The sequence below is a fragment of the Nelumbo nucifera genome, chromosome 1 (assembly GCF_055504915.1).
Source record: "Nelumbo nucifera cultivar China Antique chromosome 1, China Antique-T2T, whole genome shotgun sequence".
In the NCBI taxonomy this organism is placed as follows: Eukaryota; Viridiplantae; Streptophyta; class Magnoliopsida; order Proteales; family Nelumbonaceae; genus Nelumbo; species Nelumbo nucifera.
The window spans coordinates 23348950-23360382 of NC_142649.1; the positions used below are offsets into that span (position 1 = coordinate 23348950).

General features: G+C 37.8%; 1 protein-coding gene across 1 annotated transcript; it reads right to left on the reverse strand.

The window, feature by feature from the left end:
• Positions 1 to 3628: 3628 nt before the first annotated feature.
• LOC104605777 (IAA-amino acid hydrolase ILR1-like 6) lies at positions 3629 to 9404 on the reverse strand. Its single transcript, XM_010270665.3, has 5 exons — positions 8675 to 9404; positions 7834 to 7959; positions 6016 to 6330; positions 4349 to 4477; positions 3629 to 4251 (listed from the first exon to the last, which is right to left on the reverse strand). Exons 1-5 carry the CDS (start codon positions 9167 to 9169, stop codon positions 3886 to 3888), a joined length of 1431 nt encoding a protein of 476 aa, XP_010268967.1. The 5' UTR covers positions 9170 to 9404; the 3' UTR covers positions 3629 to 3885.
• Between the last annotated feature and the right edge of the window lie 2029 nt (positions 9405 to 11433).

Consider the following 11433-nt stretch of genomic DNA (forward strand, 5'->3'; position numbering starts at 1 on the left):
CTAAATCTAAATGAAAGTTAGTATCTAAAATTAAACGATATGTCCCTATAACTTCAACATCTGCCTCTATTTCGTTACCAATTACTATGGTATATTATCCCTTATGTAACCATTGGCCTTTTAAACAGCCTTATAGAGAAATTGCATCATGAATTCTAGTGCCTGTATCCACCCACCACATATCAAGTGCTTTGCTATCCAAATAGAATTCAAAAATCATAATTGCAAAATCTGTACCTTACTTGTTGAGCCATACCACATATTTGGAGCAGTCCTTCTTTACATGCATGTCCCTTATTTTTACAGAAGAAGTAATGTGCCTTGTAATCCCTTCCATATCCATTCCTTTCAACTAATTTTTCATGTCACTCATTTTCATGATGTATTCACGTACCCCACAACCATTGTACTTTATAGTCATCATTTTGATCACAAGGGTACTTGCTATTATTTTGGTGGATCCAACAAAATGTTCTTCTATTACCTTAAATAATCCATTGCACTTTCCTTTTCAAAAATTGCACAACAAATTATAATGGAAATTGTGCTCCTCGTAATCATTAGATTCATACAATTTGAACGCTCTCACTTTTCATAATGTGCTTTCGATTTACTAGTACTAGTATTAGTAACTTCAATGGTTTCTCATCCCTAATTGCGAGGTCTAGATCTATGCACTCTAGAACAATCATGATTTGATCCTTCCATTTGTTAAAGTGTGTACCATAATAAGTGCAAAAATATGCCATTCCATATTTAAAATACATATACGTATCAATAATCTAACTTAAATGGGGTAACTAGCAATTAGATCTCATCAATACTATTATATAATATAATCCCGATTAGGTCCTGATCCAAGATGGATGTAATATTATTGTTCTTCTATTAGGTTGGGCAACAATCTTACAAATGATCTCTATGGTCCAGACTAATTAAGTGATCTTGCTATCTAGGTACACCCATCACCATTGGGTTAAGGGTTTTCCAAGCAAAACCTCTTAGTCTTCCCATCCCACTCCAACCATTCAAAGCACCACCCTTCTATTGGATTAATCTGCTATCCATCATGGTTAGATGCATAATATATGACTTATTTATGGAAGAAAACCTCACAATAATACCCCAAACAAAAGCAATATAAGTCTAATACATGTACAAGAATCATTATCACATGATTTTCCAGAAAGTAAATAGTAAGTATTACAAAACTGATAAATATTTAGGTGATAAAACTACAAAAGCTTAGTAGAATAATCATTAAACCAAATTAAATTATGTTTATACAAAAAGTTATTTTAGAATGAAATTTTTTACACAGGTGGAAAATAGGGTCCTTTTTGAACCCTCCAAATTTCAGCCAGATCTGAGGTTGGGAACCCCCTAAACCAGCTTCCTAAAGTTGTCAATATGATAATGAATTGATGAATCAGTCATTGAATCGGTTTAATATCACCACATCCAAAAGGATTTTTTCCTCTGAAAATTTATATATATAAAAGGCTCATAAGGTCTATTATGGGCCCACAAATTTTCAGCTCAAATGGGGTTGAAAAACCCCATGAATCGGCCCCACAAAGGTGGCCCTATCATAATCAGTTAGTTTGAATCAGATGGATCCAAACCAACTCGAAATGATCCGAGCCACACAAATGCAAATTGAATTAAACCAAACATAACCAAACAAAATCAGATCACTTGGACCGAATTGGCTCAAATTGGTTTGGATTAGATCAGACTAAACCAAACTAGGTTAGGGGAGCCAAACATTTCAAGTTAAATGGGTTGGGTTAGGTTGAGTATCTAGATGGATTCGACCCTCAAGGGGTCGTCTTCTTCGCCCGTTTTGGGTGTTTTAGTGTTCGTTCAATGGAATGAACACAATAGCATGATGGGGCGCTCAAAGGGTGGCTAGCTGATGGCAAACGGTCCCTCTGTCACTGCTGAGCATCCAAGGACAATTTTTCGGCAAAAAATGGCCGAAAATTAGTAACAGATCTTGAAATAAAAAAAAATAAAAAAAAATAAAAAAAAAGAAGAAGAAAATAGCAATTTCGGTTGTTTTAGAGCATAGAATGGCTTTGATACTAATTGAAAGCCTTCATATAAACTTCTAAACACATTAGAAGTATGAAAGGATCAATCTATACTCTAAAACAAATTGAAATAAGCATAGACTAGCCTTGAGCAATCGAAGAAAATGCAGCGTTCATAGCTTGTTTGAGACATCTGAGAGCATCGAAATCACTTCTTTAGCTTCCTTGATCCTTGGGAGTTGGTTGTCTCTTGCTCGATGGAGGAAGTGGGAGTGTGTGTGGCTTTATATATAGAGCTTTGCAACCACCCAAGATAGGCTTTCCTTCATGGTTAAGCATCTAGAAACCAAAGTCTCCATCAATCTCTGTTTTTCCAAATCTAAGAGCTTGTATACAGTAGTAATCAATGGCTTTTTACCGCCTCAATACACTCCCTCTCCCAAGGGCGTCTCACGTTGGTTTCTAAAACTATTTTGATAGCCAAGATGTCAGGTAGAGTCCAAGTCAACAGTTGGGCTTGAACGATTCATCTCAAGCCACTATTGAACTCAAGAATTGAATGAGCTCTAACAAGTTCAGCATCGGTTGAGTGTTCAATCTTTTAATGTATGCCCAATTTTAAAGATGATGCCGAAGGCCAAAGTTTGTGTAGTTGACACTTCATACTTGGAGGTCAACTTTTAATTTGAATCTTGGAAGTAATCAGCATATCCGCCAACTTTCAATTTGGTTCGTGGGTTGGAAAATTTTTAAGGTTGAAATATTCCTGCCATTTTTTGTCAATTTTTTGAAGATAACCTTTTCATTGTCACACACCAAAAATGCAAATTTGGAAGGTGATGACTTGGAACCTTGGAAGAATTTGGGGTTTTATGTCGTCATCCTGCAGTTTGAAGCTCCCTAATGGCAGCGAAGTTTTACTTCTTCTGTTATTGTAATGGGAGAGGGAAAAAATGGCATGTTTTGAAATTTTAATCAACAGTTAAGGACAATTCAGTCATTTTAGTAGTTGGAGTTAACGTAAATGTCACTAAGGTAAGTTGTTTTTGAAAATTCAGGGTATAAGTAATTAACCCAAATTAAGTCTTGAAGAATGCAAATTTTGGTTCACTTTTGTTTTGATTTTCATTTCTATTTGGGTTTTATTTTACTTCATCTACACTGAAGTAAAAAAAAAAAAAAAAAGTAAAACAAAATTTACATAAATCATTCATATTATCGTACTTTTGTAGTGCAAATGAAATTGCATTGCAAACAAACCATGCCTATATGATACCGTGCCAGGTGCAAATCCAATTAGATTTGCCACCATTCATGGCAACCCGGGTTCTGAATTGGGATCTGCTCCTCACAGAGAATGCCTCACATCAACCTCACAGTCACATTCCACCGTGTTTTGTGAACATCTCCCCATGAATAATAAATTTAAGTATGGGATATGTTCCCAATGTGCTGCCAGGACAGGCTGTGAGGCGCACTCTGTGAGGAGCAGATCTGGACTCCAGTGTTCTGAGTTTCTTTCCTAGGCCTTTTAGTAAGAATTAAATTAGCAAGCTTAACAAGTACAGAAGAATCAGTCCAATCTGAATTGATTGGTGTTCTCAACAGCACAAATGCGAACTTCCAATAACTTCTTTCAGGGCAGAGGATTCTTTAACAAGTAGGTGGCCTTCCACTTATCCTCAGCACCATTACAGGGGAAAACTTTTTGCTCACACACCCCCAGTTACAAATTGCAGAGGACAAGCTTCAGAACAATACTGTAGGATAATACATTTTAGAATGTTTCTGTAGTCCTTTGATATCCAGAGTATGTCCATCCAACAGCAGTATTGAGCAGCTCTCACTCTCAACCGTGCTCATTGAGATATCTTTCAGCAATTGCAGCATGAGCTGCAGCTCCTATGGGGAGAACCTCTTCATCAATCATGAAATAGGGAGAGTGGCCGGAGTGTGTTGAACCCAATGTCTCATTCCTCACACCAATATAAAAGAAGGCTGCTGGGATCATCTCTGAGTAGAAGGAGAAGTCCTCTGCTCCCATCATTGGTGGCACCACAATGAAATTCTTGGCACCCACCAAATCAATGGCCACTTTCCTTACATGCTCATACATGTACTCATCATTCACTGTTGGAGGGTATATCTGCGTCTTCTTCTCAAAGAAATCAACAGTGGCCGAACATCTGTAGACGCTAGCCTGTTCTACAATAACCTGTTTAAACAGATACAGGGGTTATGAGGGTGGGTCATGTGACAAATGCGCAAAGCAGTTGCTTCTATTTCAAAGTTAGAACTATTCCATCACAGACCTCCTCTATTCTTTGCAGGAGCCTATAGAAGCTTGCATTAGAGAAGGCCCTGAATGTACCAGCAAGGGTAACCGATTGCGGAATCAGGTCAAGATCATCCCCTCCATTAAATGAAGCCACTGATACTACCTGCAACAGGAGAAAGGCTATTATAAATTTGGGAATGCCCATGAACAATAATGAACATATCTAGATCAAAAGTGAAGAAAAATCTCAAATTATGAGATAGTTGTAAGAGCATGAAAATGTGGCAACTGTCATTATAGTTACCACAAATAACTATATAAGATAGAGCATATCTAAGACAGGAATCTAAGGTCTTTAAAAAGAAAATAAAAAAGGGCAGCCCAGGCACAATTCTCCCACCAATGCAGGGTCTGGGGAGAGACAAGATGTATGCAGACTTACCCCCGCACATACAGAGGCTGTTTCCAAGATTTGAATCCTGGTCACCCGGGTCGAAATGGATGTAACCCAACCATTGTGCCAAGGCTCACCCTTGTCTTTTAGAAAGAAAACATGGAACATAAATTTACTATCTTTGCTAAAGTATATGTTTCTTTTTGTTAAAGAATTATCAATTGTATTACCCAAAAAGGAATTATCCAGTAAAGAATATTAAGGCTTTAAACACAACAAATAAGCAGTAAGCTAAACTTTCATAAGTCACAGTCAAAAGAGTTCATCTTAATTCTTAGCAAGAAGGTGGTTTAAACCCATATTACATTGTGATGTTCAGGTGATCTCTAGGGCCTATGGAGCTGCAAATTCTTTATCTTTTTTGCAAATTTCCAATTTTATTTTCTAATTCTTCTTTGTATGATTTTATTTCTCTTTTTCTAATTTTAACCTTCAAGTGTTTTGGTAATTTTTCTCACATAACACCCTGTACTTGATACATACTTGCATGAGTAACATATTAGTTCCTATAAAACAAGTATAATTATAACCATAAAGTGATTTGCCGTGATACTCCCTAGGCTCTGCATTATAAATTTTGAAGTGCAGAATTTTATCCCTCAAAAGGGTTTAAATCCAATTCTCATTTTGAGTCCAAATGAAAGTTGGCATAGCAAAGCTATGAGGTGTTGCACCAGCTAAAACTATCAACCTTAAAACCCACAGAAAGAAAGGAAAAGGGCCATTATGCAACGTTTTTATTCTTTTAATGTAAAGTATTATATTGTATCAAGTTTGTCAAAAGATAAGAATAACCCTTGTACACTGAGGATCTCTACATCAGGGATGTGGGATGTACACTCAGATCTGTATATTACTGTGCAATTCTGTTCACAAAAAAGAGTTGTTAAGAAAACAAAAAGGAGTGACACTTTATACCCCTAAACCTTTTGTGCATGGACAGCCATAAATACAGCCTTCCAATCAAATTTCTTGCAAAAGTATCACCAGAGCTGCATGGACCATTACCTACTAACTTTGGCAATTTTTGCACAAAATGCAGTCAGACTCAAATCTGCATTCTCATGCTTGTCAGCTTGAGATTTTACTATTGTACCAAGAACTGATCCCTTAAAACCTATATTAAATGATTAAAAGGAATATGACCACTAAGAGTTTCCTTCACAGAAGACTTGTTCCATTTTTCCCTTGACAAGAAGACTTAATTGAAAAAGAATACCATATAGAGGAATAGGGGAAAATGAAACCTGTGAGTCCAGAGGATTTGCTTCACGAGACACAAGGCTTTGTAGGCTTATCACTGCAGCTGAGGCAGCTAAAACAGGGTCAACAGAGAGGTGAGGACTCTCAGCATGGCCTTTTCTCCCACTTATTACAGCTTTGAAGAAGCCACAGCCAGCAAGCAAAGGACCAGGCCTTGAACCAATAGTTCCAGTAGGACGCTCATGTGATACATGAATAGCAAATATGGCTTCCACATCCTCAAGAGCTCCATCTTGCATCATCCGCTTGGCACCATTACCAGCTTCCTCTGCTGGTTGAAAGACAAGTATCACAGTTCCCTATTGCAACAAGAAAGCAAGTAGGTTAGGAATCAAGAAAATATAAAATCAGATAGAAAAATATACACATAAGATTGCATATACAATCAGACAAGTAATCCAGCAGAGAACATAACTCAATCAGATTAGAGGGTGTTAGTTGTGGTGATTTTGTAGGAGGAAAGTTCCACCAAATAACTCTGGAACATACAAAAACTAAATGATATCTTCAGAGGAAAAACATATTACCACATTTAAGATTAAAGGTGTACAGAAGTATTTGGAAGAAAATATATCCAAAGAAATTTGCCAACCGTAAAGAAAAAGCATCCCGGACAGACATTTCAGCAGGATCGGTCCATGTTTGAAGCTAATAAAGATTTTCTTCAAAGTTAGAAAAATTACAGAATTAGATGTTTTAGAAACAAAGTTTTTCAGGTTGTATCTCATATGCGAAAGTAGATCCCCTTGGTTCCAGATGGAGAAGGAACAATTCATTGCCCAGATGGACACGGCCATTGACTGCCTAGCTGAAGTGGAGAGTAGGCACCAGATGATCATCATAGGGTCCATTATTTTCAAGATATGCTTCTGTAGGACAAACAGATGGACGTATTTTGAGAGAAACTAGATATTCATAATTGAACATCGTATTATTGAAAGTGTGCCCCTGGTTTCCCAGTCAAAGAAAGGGAGGCTATAAATTTCATGGCATTAAAAAAAGAAAAAGAAGTTACAAATCTATGAAACTCCATTCCTATCCTCTAGAAGGAATGGGATACAGGCCAGATGACAATCATGAAGCAAAATTGATTAAATATTGGAGAGGAACAAATAGTTTCATAAGTTAAAAAGTTTTACAGAGCACGGAAAACCACCAGAAGGAACAAAGAGTTCCATAAAGAACAAATAATTTCAGATTAGAGACATGCAGATTATTGGAATTCGCTATTCAAACATTTAAATCCATTGAATCCACTATTCATACGCTCAAATTCAACGAATCCACTGACAAGCACAGAAAACCACCATAAGAACCAAAACCCACTAATGCCATTTCTAACCCAGCAAAGCAATTTTTCAACCCCACTCTGAAATCATTCCCTTGCTTTTCTTCTTTTTTATTTTTCTTTTTCCTAATCAAATATTGTCTGTCATACACGATACAGGAACCAAACCTGCTTTCTTAGTAACACCAAAAGTGAACAAACTGATGAAGAAAATTAGGAAAACGCTCTGAAATACAACCTTGCACACTTAATATCAGTCTCTGTTCTTCAATTGACCATACAACCAACTACTAACTGAAACAAAAAAATTACAGAATCTTGAATAGTATTGAGAGAAAATCATGAAGGAAAGTAACACTTAAATCACTGAATCTATCAATTGGAATCTTCAAAACTAACAACTCTGTAGTGTCATTTTCAAGACTCCTACCCCAAAAAACTGAAGCACTAAATTTCAAACAAATGGGTACAAGCACAGACAGTCCAAAAACAGAGAAAAAAGCTGCAGACAGACCTTGAGGTTGTGTTCACGGCTCTTCAATATCTTGGCCGCACCAAGAAGCATGGCTGTGTGTGCGTCGTGCCCACAAGCGTGCATTTTTCCTGGGACTTTGCTTTTATGCTCCCATTCCACTGCTTCCTGCAACAAGTTCCTCATCACAATCAAATCCAGAGCTCTTGCTTTTCACATTCTTTAATCCAAAACCATGAAATCTTTTCAAATAAAGAAATGAGATAAATTTATAAGTAATAACTTAGCGACCTGCAAGGCTTTAAATTAATAAATTTTAAACAAAGTAAATAATTAAACTATCCTTCTTCTTTCTGCAGATTTTGTTATTTATTTTACCCAGTAAAAAGGGAGAACGACCAATCATCCCAGACCAGAATTTTGTAGCCCCAAAGTACAGGGGAATGCATCTGACCGTGAATTGATGCCAAATTCACGGACAGATGTGGTTTATAGGGGAAGACGGCTAGTAGTAGGGGGGCTGGAATTCAGAATTTTGCATCGTGTGTATCCGTACTCAGAAACTCAGAGAAAAAAAATATTAACTCAAAACGAGGACAAACGTACAATCTACTCCACCCACCCTGTCTGAACATAAGTCTCAGGGATTCCGATCCAGCGGCTAACTGATCACGAAAACTGCTCTAGATCATTCTAGAGAGAGAAATTTTACAGGAAAAAAACGACAAAAAGTTCGAATTATGACTTTTGTCATTCCGGTTTCAAACGAAATTTCGGGCAAATAGTTGCAAAAAACAGGCCAGCCTCAGTATGTTCTAACACAAAATTAAGGGAAGAAATACATTGTTTTTCGGTTTTCACTTCAGAGAAGAATAAAAAAAACCTGAATAGGCAGAGCATCCATGTCCGCCCTGATCGCAATGAAGGGAGGACTGCCGGTTCCAATGGAAGCTCGGATGCCGGTCTCTGCGAAAGGAAAGCGGTAACTGATTTGCAATCGATCCAACTCGCTCCGAACCAGCCGACTCGTCTCGTACTCCTGGAAAGCCAACTCTGGGTTTTCATGTATCCTCCTCCTCAACCCCTTAAGCCACTCCACCGTCTCCGGCCGCTTCGCCAGCTCCAGAATCTCCTCCGAATACATACTGCTCCGAACCCCATACTCCTCGTCCTCCAACGATGGCGACGTTGACGGCAAGTTTGAACGCTGAGATGAACTTCCGTTCTTGGGGGTCAAATCTTCAGAGCTAATATAAGCTCCCCCTTCGAAGTACGAGTACAAGAGGTCGGTCGAAGTGCTTCCACTGATGATTCTGCTGTAACCCAGAAGAAGAAGGATTGAGATTGAGAAGAACCCAGGTCCCCGAAGAACACCCATCTCGAGTTTGGATGGATGGGGAAGAAAGTATATGTATTTAAAAAGGAAGGTCCAGTGAGGAAGAAGAGACGGCCGGTCCGAAGGGGTGGGAGACGTGGAAGACCAGACGAGAGAGAGAGAGCACCTTTAACTCGTGGGGTAATTGAAAGTGACACTCGCTATCACGTGGAAGAATTTTGCTCTTGCTTGAGGCGTCGAATCGCAGCAGCCCCCACCACTGCCTTGATTGATTGACGGTGAGGCAACAATACTTAGTGCATGCTCATGGCCTATGACCTCTCTCTGTCTCCGTAGACCAAGAGGCTCATGACTTCTGCCCCACGATGGCCATATGGCCTGTTACCTCTCTCTCTCTCTCTCCCACAAACATAAGTTTCTTACAATTTCCAAGAACAGAGGTGACAGATTAAAATGGGTTATATATCTCTCATGTCATTCCTTTCCCTGTATATCTAGGAATTAAAACATTTATAGAGGATATATCCCAATCCCGTCATCACATTCAACAGAATGGGTCTCACTTGAATCATTGGATATGAGAAAAGAAAATCACAGGAATTGATTCAGATGATGCTGCGTCATTGGATGTATAAATTACTCTAAGACCTGATCTTTGATAATGTTGGTTTGAGAATTCAGACTTGACCAAGACTTTAATTGTTTTATTTGAGTTAATTACCACCCTTGATGTCATCTAATACTACTGCTGATAATGGCGATGGTTGGAAAATTCGGAATAACCAATCTTTATTGTTTAACATGCATGGATCCCACTAAATGGTAGCTAAGGTCCCCTTCCTCTCAGTCTCAGTACATGGAAAAGTAGCAGCTGAAGTTACTCTCATTTGTGTGACTTCTCTTTCTGCTTTTCACTGTAACATGGAAGGACATATGAATTGTAAGTGGGCATAGAAACCAGACAAGAGCGAGGTTCATCCAGACTCGTTACCATCAATGAAGGAATAAGACTACAGGGAAAGAGAAAACTAGAATATCAATTTCTTTTAACTTTTATCATCAGAGAAATTGGATACTTTTAACTTTTCCTGTAACTCTCCCTCTTCCCTTCTTGTTTCCACTTCTGGGCTCATTCAATTCAACCCCTCTGGGCCTGGGGTAAAAGGGTTCTATCTAAAGGGGAATGTGGGTCATATTGTGTGGACTGATTCCATAGTAAGGGTCCTATTTCCAGGATAATGTCAACTTCCCTGGGTTAAATGCATCCCGTTGTGATGTACTAAAAGGGGTTCCTGTAATTCAGCACAGAGTAGTACTACAAGTATTGGCATCTACTTCATGTCTTGTATTTAAGAAATTCATCATGTGTTTCCCATCTAGTTGTCCTTATCTCCACTGATCTGTCGTTCCACTATTTGAGGGTGATAATGGGGGTGGGGATTATTTTTATTTTAATTGCCAGACCTAATTGATCCTGCTGAAAGGGACTGGGTGTGCTTTCAGTCGGGTCGGTAATGGTCTGGTCGAGGTTAGGAGAAGTGAGCATGTGATTCATTTAATATACAACAACCACGCATGGGAAATTGCTGAACTGAATGAATTATTGCTTTGTTTTTTAATAGATAAAATATCTCTAATAAAATTTTCAAGTATGTGGAAACCAATTAACCTAATTTCAGCTTCAGTTATTATAGAACTCACAGCAATACTCTTAAACAACTTATTCACCCAAAAGAGAAGGCAATAAATTATTCATTTCAGCCATTTCAGCTGTGTCTCTCTTTCTATCCTTCTTTACACATGACATGTGAAATATTAAAAACCCTCTTATGTCTCTTCACAAAACCCTCTTATTTCCTATTTTTTTCTATTAAAATCTATCGTTACTCTTCTATATTTAAATCATTCTAATTAATAATTAATTCTCTCTCCCCCTTTCTCTCCTTAATAATAGTCAATATTGTAACATCTTTCTTATATTAAATCTCTTATTTCCTATTAAACAACTTAAAATCCTTTGACCTTGTTTAATAAAATATATAATGTATTCTATAAAATTAGATGGATTGGATTGGATTAAGGGCCAAGCTCAATCCAACTATGAACAAAGACCTTGGCCTTTCGTCTTTGGTTCAGGCATTATTCTAACCACAATCAACTGTACTTTCTGGTGAGGTTTGCTCGAGCAATAAGAGAAAGAGAGAGAGAGAGTCTAAAGTCTAAACTAAAACCCAAGCTAGCTACAGTCTCTTTAATTGGAAAGAAATTTAATTTATTTAAAACAGAAATATTAACAGTACGTTTTG

Coding starts and splice junctions, on each gene's coding strand:
- LOC104605777 (XM_010270665.3), bottom strand. CDS start 9,169: ATGGGTGTTCTTCGGGGACCTGGGTTCTTCTCAATCTCAATCCTTCTT. Junction 6,331..7,833: donor GCCGTGAACACAACCTCAAG/GTCTGTCTGCAG, acceptor TTGTTGCAATAG/GGAACTGTGATACTTGTCTT. Junction 4,478..6,015: donor CAAATCCTCTGGACTCACAG/GTTTCATTTTCC, acceptor CTCCTGTTGCAG/GTAGTATCAGTGGCTTCATT.